This window comes from Ambystoma mexicanum, chromosome 1p (assembly GCF_040938575.1).
Source record: "Ambystoma mexicanum isolate Mex_15411 chromosome 1p, UKY_AmexF1_1, whole genome shotgun sequence".
Taxonomy (NCBI): domain Eukaryota; kingdom Metazoa; phylum Chordata; class Amphibia; order Caudata; family Ambystomatidae; genus Ambystoma; species Ambystoma mexicanum.
In genome coordinates this window covers 834,889,339-834,915,853 of record NC_090921.1, presented here as the reverse complement: position 1 = coordinate 834,915,853, position 26,515 = coordinate 834,889,339, and the positions used below count along the sequence as shown (strand labels likewise).

Genomic DNA, 26,515 nt, shown 5'->3' with positions numbered 1-26,515 from the left:
TGCTTCCATTAGCGCATATTTCACTAAGGGTGAGTGTATATGTAGGTAAACAGCATCCAATCTCGTCTCATCAACAAATTCTATCATTGTCATATCTTCTGATCTTATTTGTCTCGGTGCAGGCATGCAATGTAGCAGGTCCAGAACATTCTTTCTGTCCAGGATTAGTGGCATGTCTCTGTCGATTAGTCTTTCTAGTTTCATATCCTAGATCCGGTCTTCTTTGGACACGAGTCATCAGTATCTTCTCTCCTACCATTTTGTTCTTTATCGGCCTCTGCGGCTTTCTCTAAACTCCTTACAGGCCACTTCTCTCCGGAATTATGAGATTTACTATCCCAATTTAGGGGTATTAGCAGGTTTAGGGATTTTTGTGTGATCGGCCTAATCTGCGATTGGGTGTAGCTCTTGTCAGCTTCAGCTCTTTTTTCAGCCATCGTCAGAAAAGTTACTGTCTTAATTGGTATATTCTTATCTGATTTAACCTCCTGGATTCTAGTTGTAGCAGACTGTGGGCTAGGACCATACGTAGTAGAGTTTCCAGTTACTCCTGTGTTTTTTGCTTATGTTGTTGGTGGGCTTTTGAATCTTGTCCTGCACTACTTAATTGAGCAAGAAGATTTCTGGTTCTGTCAGGACTTTCCTTTTCAGACCAAGTGCTCAGATCGACCTTTGAATCTACCTGCTAAGATTCTCCAACCAGGTCATGTTCTTCTATTGGGTAGGCAGACATATCCAGTAACGAGGTCAGGGCACCCCGCCCTCCTCCAGTTTGGGGTTTAAATCATCTTTCAAGCACCCTGTTTTTGGTCTTTTTCAAATCCTTGTTTACTTTGTCGTTACTTCGACCCTTTCTTGCTGCAGGAAATGGTAGACTTCCGATGAATTGCCAGGAGCCATTGGATCTCGCAGTTGAATGTATTTTTTTTGGTTCTTCGTTTTCGGCTGTTGCGAGACTCTACCCCCTTTTTTCTTCTTTTTCCCTGCAAAAATGGGGTACAGTCTGGAGCCGTCCATATGGGTGGATCCCAGAGGCTGTTCATTTACAACCTCCTTCCCAGGCAAAGACTCCACTGTATTGCGGACTCTAACTAAGTTCTCAATCCTAGTTGAGGATGGAATAGTCAATATGACAGTACCGCAAGTTTGAGCAGTGCATACTTATCAGTCGGACACTGGGCCTCTTTAGTGGCAGTTTTCCCTTTGCCAACGATATCTGTCCTCTCCCCAAAGAGGTCTGACAAGTCCTGATTTGAAGGGCTAGTATACAGCTGCTCCACCCGAGAGCAAGGATTACAATGGCCAGATGCTTTACAAATCTTTTGACAGACTCCGCTTCGATTCCAAGCTCGCCAATCCACTTCCTTTATGGCCGTAATTTATCCCTCAATAAACAAGCCTTTCGAGTGTAGCATTGCTATGAGGGTAGCAAATCTTTCATCGCGTCATTAATAGATTTGTACATCTTTAGGGGGCTAAATGCGACCGTGAACATGGACATCAAGTTTCTCAACTCCACAATTGTAAGTCCCTTTTGATTCTGCATGTGCTTTTTGGTGGCAGCGCCCTCCACCCCATCTAGGCTTTAAGTCATATGAAGAGTCTGATGAGGTTTTTGAGGAATCTAGGTCTCAGAAAGGGACTCTTCTCCCCCTTTCAATTGAACTCTCCAGACTTATAATGTGCATGTTTTTATCCAAGATGGAATTTGGATTTACGCTCTGACTTAGGTCTCTTCCAGCAGAAGGGATAATATTCTCCAGCCCTTGCCCCTGTCCTTCTACCAGCTTCGATGGGGGCAGGCTTCTGCCTGCTGGCTCCATCATCTTTATCATTTTCTCCATCTTTGCTATATCTTGTTTCAGGGATGTCCCTAATGAGCGGATGTTATTTTTGTCTTTCAATAGTCCTTCATTTATTAAGGTAGGGGCTCTGGTACGATGCAGAAGATGTCTTCTTCTCCCCTCTAACCAAGGTGTAATCCCCCTGGACAGGACTTGGTGGAAACACCCCAAGTCGCCCTGCTTTGCTGAATTTTCATCCATATTTCAAGGCAGATGATTTGTGTTTATGAGGGGAGGTGCTATTCTTTTGGGGGTGGGGGGCATTCCACAAGGCCTACCTCCCGCTCGCATAGCCCCTCCACCCATTCTAGTAATTCCACATCAGTGATGTCCACTATGATAGGTCACAGAAAAGTTTAGCGGGGGTGAGACAGCTTTCCTCTTAACTGTCAGTGTGCCCCCCTCCAGCTCATGAGATCCCAACTATGTTCTCAAATTACGTCTGCCAAGTTTGGCGTTGCTTAAAGTCGCAAGCACATTAGTGCTTGTCTTGAGGGTCTTAGTTAGTAGTTCTTCCCTAATTAGCATATTTTGGCACACTTCGTGAGCGACTGGGGGGCAATACCCCCACTGTTTTCACAAATTCGTCCCCCTTCACCAAGGCCTCCTGTTCCTTGCTGCAAAAATATCAATAACCACCAAGGGCAAAATTTGGCCTTGGGTCAGGGCTTAGTAACGTTAAGGTGCCCTTTTATGAAGTCTGTATCCATGTCCTGCGACTTGTTCGACGGATCCACCCCCCATGTCCTACACGGACACACCTCTGCACCCACTCTCCAAGCCAACGAGAAAATGGGGCATAGTCATCTGTCGAGCTCAAGTGAACATCGCTCTCAACCCTTCCGTCCACTTCCATCGCCTCGGTAACAGGTAGTAGCAAGTAGTGTTCAAGAGTTTGTCGGGGGGGGGGGGGATAAAATACTCACCCTCCCTTAAACCTGACGGTACAATGTTCATTCATCGCCTGTTTTTCTTATCGCAGCACTTTCTGGCGAATTTGTTTTGCTGGAAAAAAAACAGCGATTTTTGGGGGGCATATAAGCGGTAGGGTGGGTTAGTGTATAGGGAATAAATAAAAGGGAAGAGGGGAATTGGGGGGTCCCTTACCAAAATAAAAAATATAAATTCCATGATTTTTCTCGGCAAAAATGTTTCGCCAAACAGTGCTGTGAAAAAAAAACAGGCGAAGAATGAACATAGAACCTGACCCACCTACATAGCTGTCTATTGCAGCTCCCATGTTCTTATCTGCCACTTGCAGTTGTTTGTTTTTTAGGGCAAGCCAAAGTACACCCCCCACCTCCTTGCTTTGGTTACAGGGCAGGGGGGGCCCCACCTGAACTCGAGTAGCCTTTGGCTTATTAGGGTTGTCTCCCATTTTAACTTCAGGAGTGCGATCAAGGGACTGTGCAGCCAAAGGTGTAGCTGCTAACGGAAGCTTACCTTCCTTTTTCTTGGCCCCGGCACACTTGGCACACCAGACCCTGTCGTTATCGTCGGCTCCCCCGTCGGTTATAGGTTCGGGCCTCTGCCGTCTTCCAAGACCCTCCCCTCACATGACCACTTCACAGGATGCCTTCCATCATCGTTCGTGAAGCGATGGAGCACCCCTCGACTTAGGAAGGGTCTGAAAACCTGGTCTGCTTCCGGCTGCTGACTGGCGAGTGACTGCATTCGCCTGCCGGACTCCCGTTCCGGTGCTCGCGCCCCCAGTGGCCAATTATAATTTCTCTCTCAAAACACTGATTCAGCACGATCGCAGGAAGCTCAACACTCTAGGCCCAGAGCTTGCCTCTCCTTTTGAGTGAGTGACTGAACTCACCTGCCAGTCTCTCGCGCAGGCGCTCTGCGCCCCAGTGGGCAATTATAGTTTCTCTCTCAAAACACAACTCCAGCACGATATCAGGAAGCTCAAAACATGGACATATGACTATACTATGAGCACAGCAAAGGAGATGGGCCCTACTACCCTAAGAGTCACAAGTCCTGACCTTAACCCTTTCCAGGGAGCGAGGAGTCTTTCAAGAAGGATGAACAAGTGTATGTAATGTCTGACAAAGTAAAAATAAATGGACATGTTAACTGCACACAAGAGGGACACATTGCGAGTAACAAGCTCTCGTTTAAGTATACAGATTATATAAATAGAAAATAATTACAAATTATTACAAATCAATGTTCGGTTGCTGCTCATGTGTCGAGCAAGGTTCACAAGACAAAGCAAGTAAGCTGAGGTCGCAATAAATGAGGTAGCTTTCACATAAAAATCAAAGCAGCAGCTACAGTCCACAAACCTAGCTAGAGCATGGAATCCTAGAAGCTTGCAAGAGAGTAGAAGAATGTCTGCATGCTTAAGAGAGAATAGTAATGTCCTCACAAATAAATGAGGATGGAAGAATGTCAAGCTCGGAAGAAGACTGAAGAATTTCCTTACGTTTGAGAGGGGATTGGAAGAGTGTCCTCAAGCTTCAAAGAGAACAGAAGAATGTCCTCAAGCTTGAGAGGATTGGAAGAGTGCCCTCAGGCTTCGTAGAGAATGGAGGAATGCCCTCAAGATTTTAGAAGATTGGAAGCATGTCTCTGCATCAGAGAGGATGGAATAATGTACATAAGTTAGCAAAAAAACAGAAGAATATCCTCACTCTTGAGAAAGGTGGAGAATGTCCTTGTGCTTGACAGAGGATGGAAGAATATCTTCACGCTGGAGAGGAAGGAAAAATATCTGCATGCCCGAGAGAAGATGGAAGAATTTCCTCAAGCTTCACGGAGTACAACTGAGGTTTATTGCATAGGAACACAAATACAAACATTATTAAAAACAGGCTGAAACTGAGAATAAAAGGAACTCCATCATTATCCCGAGGGTTGATGAGAAAAAGGAAAAGTGTATGGCAGCAAAAACTCTGCCCATGAGCCCCAATAATGCATTGTATACTTTTTGCAGAAGGGTTCTTGAGGGGAATTTCAAAGTTGCAAACAAGGATAAAGACGAAACTGAAAACTCCTATCAGCCTGCAAGTAAAAAGCACCAAGTAAAATAGCTGTTTTGCCATTTTCGCCCATTAAAATATCCATCCTTCTAAATCAATGCTGCCAAACTACTGGATACTGATAAGAATGATGCCCTTCTAGACCATATGCCACCAGTTGTCTTCCTAAAAACACACAGTTTATGCAGCATCTGCTTCTGCCACCCCCTGTTCATTTTGCCACCCCCCTCACTGACATACATGCTGTTAGGCAGACCACTACATTGCAATCCATCCCTCTGCTTGATGTTACCTGGTGGGACCCAAACGTTGGGAAAGATGCTGAGGGCAGATGACCTCCGGGTCAGAAGGACTTTGCTATTAGCTGCTTGCAGAATCACAGCCACACCAACATCAACTCCCCGGCTTCGCACATCTTCAGGTAGGGCGGCGACCTGGCTCTCATCCATGTTCTTGATGGGACACGTTTTCGACCTCTTTAGAAGAAAAGGGAAGGGTTGGGTTAAATTGGTTAACTGATACTTTTCAACAGTTATGGTCTACAATACAAACCCTCAGTCTGATCACACTGGTACACTTTATAAATCATTTGTCTTTTATTATATAGTTAAGGGTAACACTTGCTACTTTGGCTCTAAAATTAAGCAAGACAAACACTCTCACTTTCATGCTCGCTTTGACATCCGTGCAGAGCCTGCCGACGCAGGTTCGAAATCCCGGCCAAACTCAGCCTTTCATCCTTCCGAGGTCGATAAATGAGCACCACACACCGTGGGTAATAAGCAGCGCTCAGATGCCCGAGGGTTCGTAGCGCTATAAAAATGCAAGAAAAAATATCATCATCATCCCCTCACTGGCATCCTCATCTACAAAAGGGAGGCGAAGATCTCGGATATTGTCCAAGCTAAATCCAAAGAGATTCCTCTTCAGGGAAGAGTTTTACTCTTGGTCTGCTAAGAGAGAAAAAAGGGTATTTTGACAGGCATGATTACCCTCTTTGTGACAGACCTGGTCATCTTGATTTGGGGCAGATTTGGCAAAATGGTATCCTGAGCCACACTTTCTGAGCAGAGTTTAAGAAGCAAACAATGTATTACAAAAAATACTCACCTTAGAAAATCGAAATATAGAATTGTTCATAAATCATTAAAGTTTTACATTAAACATAGACAACTATGAAATACATTACTGTCAGTTTCAGGTCTTATCTGGTTCCCTGATCTCAAACAATGATACACTTGATATCAACAAGTCCTAAAAAAATAAAATCAGAGACATTATAATTAAAATGGATAAACACTTTCATGCCTTTCGCCACTCTCTGCTATTAGGGACAACACGACAACTTTCATGGCTAGTGCAAATGGTACTCACTCTTTGGTAACACAAATAGACTAGCAGATAGACAAATCCTTCCGCTTCTTAAGAAACCAACACTAGACCTTGACGATCTCAGCATCTACCGCCCCATCACCCATCACCATCACCCCTTCCTAAGATCCATGAGAAAGCACTAGCCATAGAACTCCTCCAACACATCAAAGCCAATAACCTCCTTCAGTCCTACCAATCTGGCTTCAGACCCAGATGCAGCACAGAAACGGCTACCATCAAGGTGATCGACCATGCTCTTAAAATCCCTGATGATGGCCATCCTTGCAGCCTAGTTCTCCTTGACCTCTCAGCAGCATTTGACACAGTAGACCACCAGACAATCACAGACAATCTACATCACTGCATGGGGATCAGCAAGATTGTCCTTAGCTGGTTCAAATCGTACCTTGCGAATCACCAACAGTTGGTGCAAATGCATTCTTCCAGATCACCAACTCTACCCATCACCTGTGGAGTCCCGCAAGGATCCATCCTGTCTCCCGTGATCTTCAATCTTTACATGTAACCATCCAGAACTCTCCTTGCTCCACACAACATCCACATTCACCAATACACAGGCGGCAGCCTGCAGATCTACCTCAAGATATCCTCCATCAAAGACATCCACAGGCTCAAGGCCTGCCTCACATTGATCCAGTCCTGGATGGCCAGTGCTTCCCTGAAGCTCAACCTGTCCAAGACTGAATTCCTAATGCTGACCAACAAAACTGAAGACCCTGAAATTCAGAACTGGCATTCTTCTATGAAACTATAGGGATTCACACCCACGCTGGACACATATGCCAAGACCATTGGGTTATACATCAACAGACACCTCCCGTTCAAACAGCACATAGCAAGGAAGACACAAAAGGCCTGGTACCAACTTTCTCTCCTGCAGAAAATTAAGCCCTGTCCTTTTGGAAGATTTCCGGTAACTACCCTGGCACCCCTGAAATGTGTCCTGCATGCTGCAGCAAGACGCATTTAAGACCTCTGCCAAATTCAACCACATCACCCTGACCCTCATTGAACTGCGTTGGCTCTCACTGCAGGCCTGTATCATCTTCAAATCCTGTTGCATCAACTACAAGGCTGTCCTCCTGTAGTCCAAATGCTACCTCACTAAGCAACTCAGCATCTCCAGAGGCCTGCGATCCACCAGAAGTAAGGAAATGTGCAGACTTGAATTACAACGGTACAGAAAGACAGGCCTTCTCCATCTATGCTCCAGGACACTAACATCTCATGCCCAACAACATCAGATCTACCCCATCACGTCTACAGTTCAGGAAAGAGCTCAAGACGTTTGTCTTCAAGGAATGGCTCCTCCTTAACACCTAGGTCCATACACTCTGCACTCAGCACTCCCTACCCTAACTGAGACTCAGTGATCTGCTCCCCACTGTCTCCCCCGCCCAGTTGCTTTTTTCTCTGCTTCCCTCACTGTGTTCTTCCCCTATGATTGTAAAGCGCTCTGTTGCTTCCCAATATTAGAAAAATAAAATAAAAGCACTAGTTTGGCAAGCTCTATAGGTGTCAACCTTATGCTAATAGAAGTAGACATGGACTAACATATGTGACAAATCCAGAAAGTTTGTTCCTTCTCTCCAAGTGGGAGCCACCCCCTTTGGGACTAGGGAAGTGAGCTTGCTATGCAATATCCTCCGTAGAGGTCAGGGCAAGCCATATTCCACTAGGGGTGACCCTCTCTGAGAACAAGGAATACCAAAGTCAGGGGTTTGTTATGGGCAGTGAACCGGTCCGTCATCCGCAGAAAATGTCGAGAGGAAAACATCGATTGGAGAAATTATCACAGCTTTTTGTGATAATTTCTCAAATTTCGGGGACTTTTTTTTTTAACTATAGGGGTGGGGTAAAAGAAATAGTTAAAGTGGGGGCGAGGGGTCTGCCCCCGCATTAAAAAAAAAATAAAAATAAGATGAAGAGTTTATCCATTCAATGTTTTCACGTTTATAGAACCTGCCCTAATAGGAAGGGCCCCTTAAGGGTGGATGGCTTGGTGACTGAACTCTGCTAGCTCCCGGCTCTTGAAAATGTGGATGACCAATGGAATCTTCTCCTAAATTCCCAGGAGGAGCTTCAACCTAGCAGAAAAGCAAATCAGAGAGAAAATTTGTAAGAAGTGAGTCCGGAAAGCCAGCCCGTGGAAGACTGAGGTGGACCTTCAACCAGAGGAAGGAGAACCACACCACAGATGTGGGGGTGGACAGCAAGAGCTCTGCGAGCACTGCCGAAGCTTAAACGAAAGCTGGGACGAAGGCTGCCGCAACTTCACCCGAGGTCCTGGTGTCCCGATGCTCGAACACTTCTGTACTGAAAGGGTACCTGAGGAACCACTGAAGCAGTGACACAAACTGAAGAGGAAGAAAAGCCGCAGAGCTGCCAGGGACAGAGACCACGACACCCACCATGATCCCTGCTGCAGGAGAGATGATATGCAGCTGAGAGAGGAAATTGGTTGGAGGGCTATGAGGCCAGCATGAAACACTGAACAAGCCGAGGGACCACTGAGGCTTGGGAGAAGCAAAACTCAGTGAGGGAGTAAAATAAATCCGCTAAACAAGGCTGAATCAGTCAAAAGCCTGCAAGAAGATAGAATAAAACTGCTGAACTAGGCAGATCAAGTCAAGAGTACACTGGGGCCAAGAAAAGTAAGAACCCATGAGGGATAGAATAATGAAACTAATCCGGCCTGACGGAGCCGATAGCCCACTGTGGCCCAGAGAACAGAAAGATCCTGCAAAGGGGTGAAAGAATATCACAGAAGCAGACTGAGCAAGTCTATAGCCCACCCGGCCCTGAGAGAAGAGACACCCTAGGAAAGGATAAAAAGGGGAAATTATAACACAAAAGCTTATCGGAGGCTACAGACTAGAATTATAACTGAGCCATACAAAGAGAACTTTGTTATTGTTGTCCTAGATACATTTTAGTGGTATACTATTTGTTCTTTTGTTTTGTTTTCTCAACTTTCATTTGGCAGGTCTACACAGCAGGGAGCTGTAAGAGACTCTAAGAACATAGTTGAGGGGGGGGGGGGTCAGAAAACCAGTCACCACCAGGTTTAACAAGGGGAATTAGATCTGAGACTAAGCCAGGTCTTAGTCCATCTTTTCTTTCTTTCTTTCATAAGTACATTTTTTAAGACATCCTGACAAGCACCCTTTTTTGCAGCTAATGACTTTCACCATAGTAATTAGATGAGGTTTTGTGTGAGTTAATCAATAAAGAACTACAGACAAACATGTCCTCTTGTCCGTTTCCTGTCTCTGACCTACCACACATAACTAATCCCCCCCGATTCCCCAATATCTACCAAACAAAGCTACCGTGATTAGGTCTCCATGCGCTCATGCTCTGCTGAAAGAAAAAGAGGAAGGACTAACATGAAAAACTCAATAGAAGCCCACTCAAGGCCAAAACAAATAGCTAGAAACTAGATATCTAGCGCCTCGTATATTATAAGCAAGTAGGACAGCTCAGGGGCAGTGCACTGGACTTGTAAAAAAAGACTACACTGAGCAGCACAGGTTCGGTACCCAGTCCCAGTACTGTGCTTAGAGGCTGGAGTCCAGCATGAAGCGCAATATAAGAATATGATTAAAACTTTTTTTTCTTTTTTTATTTTTTATTTGCATTTAATCAATAAAAGATTTTTACAAAATACTTTTAGCGTTCTTTTCGAAAGAGTTCTTGCTGAAAAGTTCTGATGAGGCTACTTGGGACAAGTCAGTTTCTCCGCTATCGTCATCAGACTGATCTATGACCATTTCACTTTTGAGATTTCCCAGGTTTGCTTTTTTTAACGCAATGTCCAAGAGTTTGCCTGCAGCCCTCGACCATCTAGCAGAGTCGCCAGAAATAAGCCGACACCAGCCTATCTCTTCACTTACTACAGATGGATGGGATAGTAGCGGTGCCAAATACGCCTCTCTTTCCGAAGACAGCGCAGAACAGGACGTCAGCAGATGTCTCACAGTTTCAATTTGGGCAGGGTTCTCACATAATCGACATGAGGCTATTGTAGATTTTGATCTAGTAGACAAAATTTCCATTGTGTGCAGGGTATTTAACCGTGCTCGCATGAATTTTTTTTTCAGAGCTTTTTCAGGGAATTTTTCACAATATTTTAGTGTGGTTTTTAGTTTATTGTGTCGAGGCGGAAGATCTTTCAATAGTTTATATGACAGAATTTTTTCGTTTGTCAAGGTCCAGTCTTGCTGTACTATTTTTTCCTTCACTCTGCCAGGATTTGAAATTAGAAGCTCTTCCGTGCAGGCTATCTCTTTCCGTTTGTCTTTCTGTTTCTTGACCCAAACAATTAGAGGTTTACATCCTCCACTTTGGATTTCTTCTGCTACCACCTGAAAGATGGGGAGGGCGTTTGGCGAGACAATTTTTCTGAAGAGTTCAAGTGCCCCTTGCTCCACTGTTGAGGCAAGGGACGTGAGACCAAGGTCCCGTCGGATCGCCGCCATGGGGTCTGACTTAGGGAGGCCCAATACCGTCTTCCACACAAAGTCTTCCAATTTTTGCCATAGTTCTTCCGGAAGGTTAAGATTTGCGCACATTCCATGAGCTAGTGCAGGGACTATTTTTGACTTATAAAAATTCAAAGCTGGTGTCCATGAGAACTTTCCAAATTTTCTATCAACAGCTTTTAGTTGGGCAATCAGATTTCTTGTTTTATCCCACAAAGCCTCCGTAGTGGTGTTTTCTCTCAGGGAATTGTCTATCCACACCCCAAGATATTTATATTCATTGACCACTTCCAACTTGTTGTTTCCCAGGAACCAGGCCGATGGGGTTTTTCGGTCGACTATTGATTTGGTAAAAAACATTTGAGTGTTGATTTCTAGGTTATTTTCTTTCATATAGGCAGAGAGATTTGATAATTGTCGTTGTAGACCTATTTTTGTCTGGTCCATCAGGATCAGGTCGTCCGCGTACCATAGCCCGAGTACTTTTGACAATCCCACTTTTGGCGGAAATGAGCGTATTTTTTCTTCGGTGTACTGGAAGTCGCCTATAAAGGCAATGAACACAGCCGGGGCCAGGGGAAAACCTTGCTTAACCCCACGGTTGGTGAGAATGTTGTTTGACAGGTGGCCTTGCTGGCTCAGACGAACTCGCATGGAAGTTTGGGTGTGTAAAGCCATAATTGGATCCAATATAGGGGTCGGGCAGTTCCAGCTTCTCAATTTTTCCCCAGAGTTTCTCGCGATCCACCATATCAAAAGCCTTTGATAAGTCGACCAGGGTCAAATGTACTTTCGGGGCACCTGATTTCATCCTTGCTTTGATGATGTTTAGAATAAAGATGTATATCGTCGTCCCTGTGCCCTTCTGGAAACCTGCCTGGAAAATATCAGTCGCAGTGGAGGCTCTTGCCCACTTCTGAAAGTGCGTGAGTAGCAAAGTCGCAAATATTTTTCTCAAGATGTCCAACATAGCAATAGGTCTATAGTTGGACAGATTTTCCCTAGATACTTTTTTAAAAATTGGGACCAGTACCGCCTTTGTCCAGGATGCCGGGATCTGTTTGGTTTTGTGGCAATAGGTAAAGATTTCCCTTATGACTGCGGCCCAATCTTCCGGATGCTTTTTGATGTCAATGTTGGACAGGCCATCAGGTCCCGGGGCTCTTGAGGTTTTTAGTTGTGTTATTACTCTCAAGATATCTTCCACGTCGGTCAGCGGGATCCAATGATCATCTGACTGCTGGATTTTCCTCTCTGCGGATGTAGGTGGTGGCTGAAAAAGGGCGCTGAAGTACGACGTCCAGCTTTTTTCCGAGACTGCGTTTGCGATAGAGGGAGCTCTTTGCCCGTTGGTAGTTTTTAATAAATTCCAAAAGTCTCTTGTATTTTTTGAGGCGAGGGACTTCTGCATGGCTGCGCGTCCTTCTGATACAAGCTCGCCGCGTGATGTTTTATCCACGATTTATAGTGGATTGCACCCTTTTGGTACTCGGACCATGCCTCTGCTGTTTGGTGCCTTCTTGTGAAGTTTTTCAGATTTCTAACTTCACGTCTCTTGGTCACCCACCAACCGGTCATAGGTATGATTATGTGCGGGTTTCTTACCCCTTGTTCCTGAGAAGGCCACCTTGTGGGGCGACAGTAGAGGTATGTAGTCTAGTCTTTTTGCAGCTGTGCTAGTTGTTCTGAACTGTGGATCTGTACTCAGCATGGCCTTTATGGCTCTGATGTTCTCAGCCGTAAGGCACAGTCGAGATTGTTGCTTGTTTGGCTCTACTTCTGAAGCGTATATGGGCCTTTCCGGTATGTGTGCTCCCCAAGCTAATTGTAGCAGATTGTGATCACTTTCCAGAGTTTTCACGACTTTGAGAGATGAAACAAAGGGAATCAGACCCTCAGTTACAAAGATATAGTCCAAGGTAACAGAGGATTTGTCTCTTTCCCACGTAGGAATCTGGGGTTCGTAGTCTTTTAACTTGGCTGCATTGACAAGATTTCTTGATTTCATCAACTTTGACCATGCGGAACCTCTTTTGTCTGCCAGAGAGTAAATCGACAGTGGTTTTTCAGATATTGCAGTAGTTTTGCATTTAGCATTTAGGTCACCGCAAACTATGATATTATCAATGTTGAGGTCTGCGTTGATGGTGTCGATTGCTTGAGCCACTGTACTGCAGAATTTTTTTTGATGAAGTTCTCTCCGGGTTCCAGTATAGGTTTATTATCACAAGGTCTGAAGTGATCCATGCAGCCAGTCAAGGGTCAAAGCGCTGCCATGAGATCAGGGTTCCGAGCATACCATATGCTTCAACGATTTTAGTTTTCGGCGTAATCCCTGAACCTGTGCGAATAGCCGTTAAAAGGGCCGAAGATGGTCTTCCTAATAGTGATCTGTAAGCTGGAGAAATTTCTATTGTGAATCCATCTAATGTTGGAGAGCCTGTTAGCCAGGTTTCTTGTAAACACAGGATATCGAAACTCCCTAAGTTTACGTCGCTCGGGCGAGTCAGATGGTTGAAGCCTCTAGTGTTCCACGATGCCACAACCAGTTCTTTATTGGCCGATTTAAGGGTCAATTGCTCTGTAGACGTCGGAAGCTCTAAAGGACTTCTTGTTTGTTGCCATTTCTTATGGGGTCGACCAAAAAGTGTCTGCCAACCACTTCTATGGCCCCCCTGAGACTTTTCGCTTTTGCTGACACGTTTGATTTTTCGTGGAGTCTTCCCATTTGTCAATCGGGTTGCTTCTGTTTGTTGGGGTCCGCATGGTTTTATAGTTGTTTCGCTGATGCGGGGTCCGACCAGAGTTTTCCCATTTTGATGATGATTCAAACCTGTTGTCTTCTTTTCTCCGATCAATGTGTTCGTGGCTATTTCTCGGTATCTGATGCTGAGTAATTTTGCTCCTCGAGGAGTCTTGCCTGCGATTTTGATTATACAATGCTTCAGTTCTTGAGATATAATGGGCCCTTGCCGGAGAGGCCCTCTTCTGAATTTCCTTTTTTGGTTGCTTTCCTGCCTGTTTGGAAACTGAGAACAAGTCAAATCCTAATTTGTGTGAATCTTTGGAAACTTCTGAGGTGACTTCTGCAAGGGCTTTGTTTTTTATATGAACGAATGCTTTTGCTCTGTGGTCCGATGATAAGGTTCCACCAACTTGACATCATTTGTCGTCAGATGTTGTAAATTTTAAATTTTGGCTATGATTTTGAGAGCCATTTTTCTGTTTAGGACCATGTACCCTTCTTTAGATGACGTTTGTTCAATTTTATAGACTGTAGTTCCTGCGAGTTTTTCATCAAGTTCCTTTGATCCTTTTAACGCCCATGAATGTTCTACGTGCTTCGTGTGCCTTCGGGCGGTCTCATGTTGTTCCGTTTCTTTTTCTGGGGTCATCGCCTTTTTTTGTCTTTGATCTCTAAGGCTAGTTTTGTAATTAGTTTTGGGTTCCGTTTGGTCCTCAGCAGCCTCGGTTTTCCGGTGTCTTTGTATGGGAGCTTCTTTGTCATACTCCTCTTCTTCAAGGTCATTCGATAAGGTAGTTTTTGCTACAGCTGCTAGAGCTGATTTGGCTTCTGGACTGGGTGATATTGTCATGATTTGGGAATCTTCTAAATTATCGTGGTGCTTGGACAGATTCATTAGATTGATATTTTCTTGAAATTCCTCAATCGTTTTTGGAGATGTAGGCATAGGCTGTTGAAATGGTTTAGCAGATGGAGTAATTTGAGAGCGTTCAGTTTTTCTTACTTTGGTCTCTTCATGCTTCTTTCCTTTTGTTCCAGAACCCAACACCAGCAGTGGATGGGTTGACTTTTCTTCAGTTTTCTTTAGTTCAAGTATCAGTGCGTTTTTAGCTTGCTGAGTTTGCATTGGGTTAGTTTTCCGCAACATCTGCTCTGTTCGCTCTTTTTTTGTCCTCGATTCAAATGTTTCAGATGGGTTCCCTGATGGTTTTGTTCCAAAAATGGGTGCCAAATCCTTGTGGATAGGCCCTTCACCAGTCTGTGAGCCAATAGAGATTGAAGGTGATGGTATTTGAGCAGAGTTGTGTTTTTCCATATTTTGTGCTTCTAATTTGGCAATTTTTTTCTCCATAGTCGCCTGTGATAACGTGCTTTTTCTGTCCAGGGCTGTTATAAAGCCTTCAATGAAGGTCAATTTAGCCAACATTGCCGATGACAGAGGTATTATCTTTGAGAGTTTCATTGATGGACTCGTAGAGTTTAGCGAAGGGATTTAAGGCGATTGTAAATGATGACATTATTTGCAGCAGATCTATTTTTTGCTGGGGGGAGTCTTTTTGAGCCGGCGCTGATATTTCACTGAGTCTTCAACTGGACACCGGCGTGTGAAAGCCCTGGTCACTAGCATGTACAGAAACTCTGTCCATACGTGGTCTGTCTGTGGGCAGTAATAAATCTTGTGTACGAAGTTCTTCTTCTGCTTTGCAGCCTTTTGGGGTTTCTGGGATGTGGGCTTTAGTCCATGCGTGTCTATCTTCCATTTGTCCCGCTGCCTGTTTCGGAGAACACCGTGCTTCTGATGGAGTATTTGGCAGAGGGAGACTAGCTACCCCTGAATCCGGGGAGCCGCTAATGTTTGCTTTGCTTCTAACCTAGGAGGCCTCTCACTGCTGCTATGAGGGCTTGAAGGAGCTGGTAGCTGAGGGGGCAGCTCCGCACAAGGGTCCTGGGCTGTTATGCTTGTTGTTTTTTCGACAATTTTTTCCTTTTGGCATAGTGCCTTTGGTTTTGGGTCCGGCCTTGTGAAACTTTGATTGGTCTTTCTGGCTTTGCTTATAGGCAAGGGGTCTTGTACCGCCTCCAAGATCTCTGCGTCAGAGTTCGAAATCATGATCCAGCTTCCTTTTATGTTGGTTCAGAAAGTATTCTTTAAGGGAGGACAATATTAGGGGAGTTGAAAGACACTTTGCACTCCCTTGGTTTTTAGGTCCCAATTTTCTTTGTTTTTTTGTGTATATTTTATTTGGTGTTGACTTTATTTTTGTCAGTCCTTTTGTGTTCAGCTCCATTATTGCAGAGGCGGCGGGTTCGTTTTCAACTTGATTACAGATTCCATGAGCCTTTAGGGAAGCCATTGCCAAGATTGGGTTTTTATCTTTAGGGGTGGTCACATTTGCCAAGTCTTCAGGTTTCTGGGTCTGATTCACCATCCGTGTGGGCGCTGGAGGTTGGTTCAGGGGTCTTTCTTTTTTTGACGAACAAGCTTCAAACGCTTCCTCATCCGAGGTCCTAAGATCGTAAATTATAGATAAATCTTCTTGGTCCGAGGCCAAAGAGACGCTAGATGCGAATCTTAGAGGCCGGTTTGATGGAGAAAGTAGTATTTGATTTCCGCTGTGTGGATTGGCAATTCTGTGAATCAGTACAGTCGTTTGGGCATTTATTCGTGGAGGTACCCGATTCTCGGTATCTCCAATTTTTGTTTCCACCCCGTTTTCCACAGTCAGGAGGTTTTGAGGTTGGTGTAGCTGGGAGTCTTCTGAAGCGAGAGACACATTTTCCGACCCCCACCGTTGAGGTTCCTGCCGAGGCCGTCCTCCGACCACCTCGGGCAAGAGACCACTCGTCAATACGGTGGAACGGATGGGGGTCTGTAGATCTGTTTGATCGCTCATTCGCTCTTCTTCCATGACAACCGTTTGGTTTTGCCTTTTGCTCTTACCGTCGCCCTCATCATTCGCCTGCCAGGCGTCCGTGGGGGGCGGAACTCCCCCCTGTGCTGATATATCCACTCCGCACCCCGGTATTTGTCCCATTTTTTCTTCGCCACCTAGTTTAGAGCGGAGTGATGAAGTTGTCTGATGGCGTTTTGGTGTCAATAGAGATTTTCGGGCCACCGTTGTCTTGGGTGGATTCGCCACAATCGGGCTCGTTTCCAAGTCATTATCCAAAGCAATCATGGGTGCAGCTGACAAGAAACTTTCACCCCCAAATTCATTTGTGAAGGTGTCGCTTCGGAGCCACCGTTTCTCAAGGGTTGCCTCGGTTGGAATGGGCAGCGCCATATTGGAAGTGGCAAATCCGGAGGAGCAGAGAAAAAGGAAAAAGGCTAGGTCCGAGGTACGAGGCTGCAGGACGTTATATTTATTTTTGTAGACAACCTGGGCAGGTTATTCTCGGGCTGGTGTGAGTTAAGTGAATTAGACAGTACTGTTGTAGATTCACTGCACACGGAGAGAAGCCAAAAGAGGGTAGGACCCGCTTACCGCTACTCCCGACTCCGGACACCAGACACACTGCTCGCACACCGCGCATGCGCTGTGTTTTTGTAGATGGAAGCTGGAAACTTTTTCAGTTGCTGTAGAAAGCGGACTGTCTCACGAAGCAACAGGAGCAAAAGCACAGCGGTCTGTCCACCAGTTCTCCACCAGACACACTGCTCGCACACTGCGCAGCGCTCCGCGCATGCGCAGTGTTTTTGCAGATGGAAGCTGGAAACATTTTCAGTTGCTGTAGAAAGCGGACTGTCTCACGAAGCAACAGGAGCAAAAGCACAGCGGTCTGTCCACCAGTTCTCCACAAGACACAATGCTTGCACTGACTGAATGCATACAACCAGGTTTATACAGTACATTGCACGCTAATGAGATCTACAGGTTTTGATCCATCCTTTCATTATTATTGGTAACGTAAGACCCATAAGATCACTAGACTAAGTGGTTAAGTCGCTCCCTGATACAAATGAGCAATAAACTCTTTCATAAAGTGGGAGATGGGAGCAATTTCTCAAAGCTGGATTGTAACAGCATTACAGGCCTTGGTTACCAGTACTGCAAATAATGTTCCTTCTCTGGGAGTGGATGAAAACCAAAGAACACTTAATCCCTTACGTGCGTGGCTATTATGCAAGTCTATGCAAAAAGGACGAGCATAGTCCTTGGCACTTAAGGGGTTAATAATGACAGTAGAGGGGAAAGGACATTTATAGTGTGCACAATCACTACCGGAGTGGTCCCCTGGTGCTCTAGCGGATCGGAAAGGTAAGACGGTAGGATGGGTTAGTAGGGCATAGCGGGACACAGGTAGAGCTAGAGCTGTGATGTCCTGTTAACAGCTTCAGTTCGGTTAACACTGTTCGCTGAGCATGGGTGCGGATTACGGATTGGTAGACTCCCATGTGCTGTTGTGCGAGACTATGTGTGGTTTGTTTTGGTGTTGCAGTGTAGTGAAGTGGATGCGGTTTGCTGTGCAAGGAAGTGGTTGTGTTTGTTTAGCGTTTGAGAACGTTTGAGAGCGTACTGAGTTGTAATTGTGTACATTAGAGTGGGAAATATCAGAAAAAGCTGGAAAAAGAGTCACTATTGCTTCTGCTCTATTGAAAGAAGGTAGACATATCTTCTTAACCAGTTTGTTCCTGTGGAGAGTGTCTCTTTGCCAACCTGGGGTGTTGAAAGCTGTCCAGTGAAGTTCTTGGCAAAAGATGAAGTGGAGCAAACGAAGGCTAACAGTGATGTAATACTTTTTTTAGTCTGTATTTTTATTCTGTGACATTTACCTGAGTTGATAAACAGCCAGACAAGTGCCAGATTTATAATCTAATTGAGAGACTAAGTGAGTTCTTGTGTTCCAAAAAGCACACTTCCTTTCTGTTTGTTTTGTGCATTTGGGAAACTCATGAGCAAAATAAATGTATATATATGAGCACTGAGACTTGGAAAAGCAAAACAGGATGTCATAACTGACTGTGTTAAACGCTGCCCAGAGGTCGAGCAGTATCAGGGCAGAGTTTGTATGGGAGTCTGCGTTTGTCTTTAAGTCATCCCAGATTGACGGGAGTGTTGTTTCGCTCCCTCTTGCTGGTCTAAAGCCGACTTGTGCCAGGTCCAGCAAATGGTTTTTTTCTACGTGTTCCTGTGTTAGTTTCTAGACGTAGGTTTCTAGCAGTTTTGCTGGGTAGAGAAGGTTCAAAATAGGTCTGTAGTTAAAGAGGTCTTCCAGATGACCTTTCGTGTCCTTTAGGAGTGGTTTGATATGCGCGATTGGCATGACCGGGGTACTTTCCCTGTTGCAAGTGATAGTTTGAAGGGGTTTCTGTAGCATTCCAGTGGTGCACCCTGCATGAGGATTGATTTGAAGATGTCGGGAGGACTGGGGTGCATGGGGGAGCCTGCTTTATTGCTATGTCTTACCAGCTCGACAAATGTATCTACTGATATTTGTGGGAAGCTTTGGAGTTTACTCTTTCATGGTTGGCGGGGTGGGTTGTGTATTTTGGTTGACTTGTCTCCTTTGTATTATTTGATGGATGTGGCTGATTTTATTTTTCAAATGGTACGCGAGGTCATTGCATAGTTTATGTGAAGGTACCTGAGTGTTCTTGCATCCCGGCAAGTTCCTCATTTCATTTATGATGTTGAACAGTTCTTTTTGGGGGTTGGCGGCTTTGGTGATTCTGTTGGTCTAGTAGTTCTTTTTGGCGTTTTGAATTTCCTTTTTGTAAGTTCATATTTGTCATTGGTATTATGAACTTTTTGCCTGGTCGTATTCTTTCCTAGTTTCTAGTTCGAGCTTCTTGTTGTTCCTTTTCATGGCACTGAGCAGGGGGTAAACCATTTTGCCATTGCTCTCTTTTGTAATGGGGTAAAAGGTTTTTCAGGGGAGATGACGTTGATTGCTTCAGTGATCCATTTATGAAGTAGCTCTGTTTTCCCGTTGACGTCAGCTTCGTCCAGGTTCGAGGTTGGTGGTTTTGGGAGTTCAAGTTGTTCTAGTAAGTAGCTAGCTTTGATAGTCTTCCAGTTTCTTTTTGTGATAGTTGGACTTTTTTGGGCTGCTTGGCTGCTTTAGTTGGTAGCATGATTACAAATGGAATGATGAGGTCGTCGTTCCAGAGTATCTGTATTGGTGTTAATGTTTTTGTTGGCAAAGATTGTGCCAAGTGTGTGTCCCGCTGTGTGTGTTGCTCCTTTAACCAACTGGTGTAGTTTCATTGTCTTTAGTTGCTCGATTAGCAATTTTTGTGAGTTTGCATTTTCTTCTTCAAACCAGATGTTGAAGTCCCAGAGGATTATCAGATGTTCATGTTGGATGGCAATGTTGGTGATGGCTTCTATTAAGGTGCTGACGAATGTTGCGTGGTATGTCAGTGGTCTGTAAATCAGTATGAAAATGTTAGTTTGTTTACGGGTTCACTGCCAAGTGAAGGACTAGGGATTCACAGTTTTTGATGTTCAGTGGTTCGTCTATTTATTTTCAGGTATTCCTTGTATGCTACTAAGTACTCCTCTTTTTTCTTTCCTGCTTACCTGTGAGCACTTGAATTTGTCGGGTAGGCAGCTGTGGAGTGTGATTTTGTAGTCATCTAACCATGTTTCTATGATGAATAGGATGTCGATACTGCCATCGCCCGGCAGGTCGTAGATCTCTGTGGCATGTTTGGACATCTATCTTGCGTTGATTAGGTTAGGGCCAGACCCCACCCTGTGCAGGGCGAATGGGTGGGGTTGGTCAAATTGCACTATTGCCAGTACACCCGACTGATATGCCGACCTTGGCCCACGCTTTCAGCCCATCAGCTGTTATGGGGCTGGAGCCAACCCTGAACATACAAATACATTTTCACAAATATATATATATATAGATGATTAGCAAGGGTAGCTCCCTAAGAGCCTGTTTTCTTTTTGTAACTTTCCCATATCTTTCAATGTACCCCCAGCACATGTGCTTACTGATTTGTGACCCTGACTTATTTTCCAGTGACTCAGGTGCTTTTCCACCTCACTCACAGGCTTAACTCATTTCGGATGGGGTATTCCATAAGGCTGAGTCAAAAAGGGGGTGGGCACTGCTGTATTTGCTGAAGTTCCTTTGTTTAAACTTGATCAATACGATTTGCTGCGAGGAGCCCTGCGACGAGCGCTTGGGGAACACGGGTTACCCCTGAGAAAATAATATTGAGGTACAGCAGAGTGACACAGAAGAGAGAATAAGTAGTGCCACTGACATAACAGAAGGCGATTGTGCCTAGAGCCCTGATGACGGACAATGTCCGAAATGCAATGGCATGATATACCAACAGGCGCATAACTGATAGGACGCCTGAGCCTCAATAATATAATAAAATAGAAGATACAACTCTTCATGATTTTACCTGAGAGCATAGCATATCATCTTTGGGACTAATGTGATTATACAGATTTGAAATTGAAGCAGCTCCATCTGGAGAGCGGGGGAGAGCACACCTAGGGTCGGATTGAATTCTGATCCCTTTCATATTGTATTCCTTAAGGCTACCAGACAGGATAACCCTGATCCCATTGATGTCTAGTGTGTAGCACTACTACCTATGTTAATGATAGCACTGCAGGGGAACTCTGTTCCCCTCTCTTTTTTTTACTTTGAGGGCATTTTCCCATAACCAATGTCGCTCAGACAGGCTGATGACAGTGGTACTTTATTCACACACTTTGTGGGTAAGATTCTGTACACCCTTAATCTGTAACTGCAAGGTCTTGTTCTTTAAGCCCTGTTTTTGTGGATCAGTGTCTTTGTTGGCTGTCCTCCTACCAGGCAGCAGTAGAATGGCGAAATAATTGTAAGTTACTCACTGTAGTGACTAACGTACTCTTAGTCCATAGTCCCCTTTCCTCCATACTGTATGGGCGTCCCTCCTAGGCACGGGAGACGGAACCTTTTCACCAGAAAAAATCTTCTTTCCCTTTAAAGTTAGAGGTGTGTGGGATGTGCGGCCCTGGGAGCATTAGCTCCCCTGAATCCGCCCACCGGCGTCGCTCCTCAGTCCCCATAGACGCATTGACAATGTTAACGTTGCCTAATGACACTAGTTTTATTAGGTGGGAGGATGGTGGGACGTATGGAGGAAAGGGGACTATGGACTAAGAGTACGTTAGTCACTACGAGTAACTTATAATTACTCTTACGTCCTGTCCCCTTTCCTCCATACTGTATGGGCGATTACAACTGAATGTAGCCCCAGGGTGGAGAGGTGACCCTCCTTAAGAAAACAAGTTCCTTAATGCTGCCTGCCCGAATGTCGAGTCCGACCCAGAGCCGGCATCCAAAAAGTAGTGCTTCCAAAAATCTGAGGGAGTGGCCCAAGTGGCTGCCCTGCTGATGACGTGTCTCTGGAATGCGACCGCTGTGGCCTTGGCTCTGATAGCATGGGCAAGCATGTTTGCTGGAAGCGGTTTGTGCTGCCCTTCATAAGCCTCCTTAAAGGCTGCCACCATCCATCTTGCTATGGAGTCCTTGGAAGCCCGATATCCGGGCCTTGACCCGCCAAAAGGGATAAATAGAGCCTCAGATTTGCAGAAGCTCTTGGTCCTGTCCAGATAGAACTTAAGTGCTTTCCTAACGTTCAAACAGTGCAGAACGCTCTGAGAATCATCCTTGGGGTCTGCAAAGAAAGTAGGGAGTACTATCTCCTTGTTTAGGTGGAACGCCGAGACTACCTTAGGAAGGAATGCGGGATGCGTTCTGAGGACCCCCTTGTCCCTGTGAAAGGTAGTGTATGGCTCAGAAGCCACTAAAGCTTGAATATCGCTGACCCGACGTGCAGTAAGACCCACCAAAAGGGCTGTCTTCATGGTGATGTCCGCAGACGCCATAGGCTCATAACGTTTATGCGCCAAGGCGCCCAACACTATATTGAGGTCTCACACGTGGTGTGGCTTCTTCATGGGCGGGTAGAGTCTAGTGAGTCCCATCAAATGTCTCATAACCACCGGATTGGAGAACGAGAAAACAACCTCCTCTGAATTCGGGTAGGCTCCGAGGCGCCAGATAGGTGTGGCATGTCTCAATCGGCACCCCTGAGTGTGCTAGGTGTGCAGAAAAGGATAGCACATCATCCAGTGAGTAAGTGAGAGGATCTACTTCCTTGGACTCAGCCCAGTGGCAAAACCTAGACCACTTGCTTTTGTACTGGCTCCTAGTGGCATCGCTCCGAGCACCCTGAATGATGTCTAGATTAACCTGCGAGAGGCGCAGATGCTTCAGTGTGACAACTTGAGGAACCACGCTGAAAGTTAGCTTCTGCGGAGTGGGATGAATGACTGTGCCCCCCTGCTGTGACAGTAGATGAGCTAGGCCCAGTGGAAGGTGCATCGGAGGTTGGTCCGAAAGGCTGAGTATCTCTGAGAACCATGGCCTCGCCGGCCACCACGGAACTGTCAGAATGATGCAAGGGGCTGGGACTCTCTTATCTTGCAGATCATCCAGTGGAGTGGGAGGGAAGGCATAGGCGTTCACTGCATATGTAACGCATCACCCAGTGAGCCTACACCCTGACCCTGCCAGGATGCGAACTGAGGGCACTTCCTGTTGAACCAGGTGGCAAAGAGGATGACCCCATCTGTTGAAAATCTGCTGAAGGACCTGGTCGTCCAACTGCCATTCGTAATTGTCCGTCCCCAGCCTGCTAAGCCTGTCCGCCTCCAGGTTCGGCTCCCCATGGAGGTGGATCGCCGTCAGATGAATGTCATTCACCAGGGCCCATTCCCAGACACTGATCGTGAGGGTGCATAGGGGAGGGGACCTGGTCCCACCCTGCTTGTTGAGGTAATACATGTTGGTGGAGTTGGCCGTCTGAATGAGGATCACCTTGCCGCCGCCGATGAGCGATATGAAGGCCTTGAGAGCCAGTCAGATGGCCTTCAGCTCTAGCCAATTGATATGCGCTTCCTGTACCTGCCGTAGCTCCCGAGCCGTCCAGGGACAAATCCATGGTGATGGTAACCTGCGGTGCTAGTTGATGGAAGGACCTGCCTATCCTCAGATTGCAGTCTCTGCTCTACCAGACTAGGTCCTGGTGTAGGAGGGGAGGAATGCTGACGAGTGCCGCCTGTGAACCCCGCTCCGGATTTCATGAGGCTGCGAAGTGCAGCTATAATCTCCTCATCTTGAGTCTTCTGTAAGGGACTGCCAGAAGACAAGCCACCACGATACCGAGGAGGTGCTGGTACCACCATGCTGAAGTCACCGCTCTGCTGAGTAACTGAACTGTGGCCCTCTTGATGGCTGTGATCTTGTTCTCCGAGGGAAAAACTCTCTCGGATTTCGTTTCCCAGATAAGGCCGAGGAACGTTAGACTCTGCGTCGGCTCCAGTTGAGACCTCAAGATTGATGGAGATTCCCAAGTCGTGTAATGTGTTCATGAGGGCGGAGGAGGTATGCTGGATCGCCTCCAGGCAACTCCCCCTGACGAGCCAGTCATCTAGGTACAGGTAGACATGGTGACCTTGGGCCCTGAGAAGGGCTGCTACTGCATTCATAAGCTTGGCAAAGACCCTCTGGGCTGAATTGAGGCCAAAGGGTAGAACCTTGTATTGGAAATGGAAGCCCATGATCCAAAATCAAAGGAAGGACTGATGGGGCTGACAAATCGGGATGTGTATATAAGCATCCTTCAGATCCAGGGAGCACATCCAGTCTCCCCTGCACAGTGGGCCTAATTACGAATCGGTGGTCTGGTAAAAAAGTGCCAGTATTCGCAAATACCGGCACTTTACTGGGCTGCCCGACTATGGGTTTGCTGGTGGGGTGCCTTGGCTTACCTCCAACGAAAAGCTGGAGGTAAGGCAACCACCCTACCGGCAAACAAAGTCCTCATTACTGGCACCGGCATTGCCGGGGCCGGTAATCACGGCAAATCCGTTTACTCCGTCCCTCCGTTTCTGGCAGGTTTTCACCAGGATACCGGCATGGTTGTAATGAGGCACAGTGTCCCCGTAATAAGCGATGTGGTCACCATCTTGAAATTTTGAAGCGGGCGTGAAAGATTCAGGGTGGAAAGGTCCAACATAAATCTCAGGCCCGCATGGTTCTTCTTGTGTATGTTGAAAATCCTGGAATAAAAGCCCATACCCCGCTGGGAGGCTGGGACTTCTTCCACTGCCTGGCTCTCTACGAGCGATCGAATTTCCACCAACAGGGTTGCTGTCCCTATCTGTGGGAGTGGAGGAGAGGAGAGAGGAGAGAGGAGAATGGGTGTACCGGTAGGTGGTACCCCGTGGACACTACTGATAGGATCCAGGGGTCCTCAAACCTCACGCGCCAATTGTATGTGTGGAAGGCAAGCCTGCCCCCACTGGAGACACGTGGACGCGGAGGGAAATGTCAAGCCTTCTTTCCCTCGGAGGCTGAGGAGGGGGACTGAATGAAGCCCTTATTCCCTGCCTTGTGCTGTTTGCGGCGGTGTTGGCTCAGAGATCGGTCAGGCTGCCTGGACCGTCGTTCGTGGAAGCCCTGGAACCCACCAACAGCCGGACCCTTGTTGGAATGCTGGTGCGTTTGACTCTAGGTCTTGGGTGTGGACTTTGTGAGGATGGATAAAGACTTTGCAGTCTGGGAACTGTTCTTCTTCTTATCCAATTCCTCATCAGTGGTGGAATGGAAGATTTCGCTACCCTCGAATGCAAGGTCCAATATGCGTTCCGGGTTGAACTTTGTGGCCCGGAGCCAGTCGTTCTTCTCATGTCCGTGGTAATGCAGATGGCCCGGCCTGAGGTGTCAATATGCGCCGTTAGGGAGAATTCTCTGTAAAGGCTAATTTCCCGAACCTAGCGAGTCCCCCGGCAGCTTTGCTGGATTTTTGAGGTTTATTTTTTTCTCCTGCTAAGAGTGAGACTCTTTTTCTCCCACTCTTAGACATGATTTGAGGTGTTCCTTTGACTTTATATCTGTTTTATGGGCTATGGGGTCCTTTACCCCATACGTCTTCATGTGTTTTTGGTATGAGGGTTACACAGCACACTCCGTGCAGTAACCCAGGGGTGTTGTAGCGACCCCCAAACATAGACTTCATACCTTGGGACTGACTACTGTCTCCCAGGGCATGTAAAGTCACCATTGGCTTTACTAGTCTTAAATTGTGAACCAAACCAGTACAAACCATCATATTGTGGACATACTGGTTGGGGCAATTCGATTGCCCCGGGGTCTGTTGTTCGAGGGGGCACTGTCCAGTCCCCCCCAACCGAGTTTTGGCTGGTGGCAGTGGATACTACTTTTTATATTTGACCGCAAATATATTCCTATGGGATTTTCCCATTGTTCGAGGCTACTACTTTTTAATAAAGCCTCGAACATACCGCCGGTTTATTAAATTATTATAAATTCACCGGTTGGTATTTTTTGCCAGAACTCGGTTCCATGGCGTTTGTGTTCGCTTCTGTGACTCCAACCCAAGTCGAGCCCTTTGTTCCACTTTTTGGTGCCACAGAAGCCTCCAAAAGTGGTGCCACTCTGTCTGGGTACCACAGGGGGCGTGGGAGGGGGTTTAGGCACCCTGGACTGAGTTGCCTCGGCAACTCAAGTCGCACTCTTGTGTGATTGGCCCAGTGGTGAGCCGCCCGGCTCACCACTTAACATGTTGAGTGACAGCTAGGACTGATGAATGGGGGTTTTCTGCATAAAAGCAGGGCTTTGGGGACTGGAACCTCAGACGTCGCCACAGGACCAAAGAAACCAAAGAGGGAGAAGCTGAGCCGACCTGCAACGACGACACCACCGGTGGAGCCCTGCTGAACCGTCTCACCACTTTTCCCGACGACAGAGGAGATCTTCAATCGGAAGAGTCTTCTTCCTTTGACTGGTGGGGATAACCAGTTTGCCCGCCTTTTCGCCTTCCCGGATCATCTCATGGCCGCCTTGTCTGTGCCAAGCACCCCGGCAACCGGGATACTACGTTTTCTCCACTACCGCGAATAAAAGGGTAGTACCTTTTAACCAGAGAACTCTGCGGTTGGTTTCTTCCCTGGCAGCGCAACGACCTTCAGCCTTCCTCCACGTCGAGATCATCTCTTCCTCTGGACGACG

At 46.3% G+C, this 26,515-nt stretch overlaps 1 protein-coding gene across 3 annotated transcripts in view; it reads right to left on the bottom strand.

The window, feature by feature from the left end:
* Positions 1-26,515, bottom strand: part of NUDT17 (nudix hydrolase 17) — a 556,736-nt gene that overhangs the window by 371,051 nt on the left and 159,170 nt on the right. For all 3 annotated transcript variants that reach the window (XM_069652793.1, XM_069652794.1, XM_069652795.1), the window contains one exon: positions 5,127-5,310. In XM_069652793.1, the coding sequence (XP_069508894.1) occupies positions 5,127-5,310 (184 nt within the window). The remainder of the gene's footprint in view (positions 1-5,126; positions 5,311-26,515) is intronic.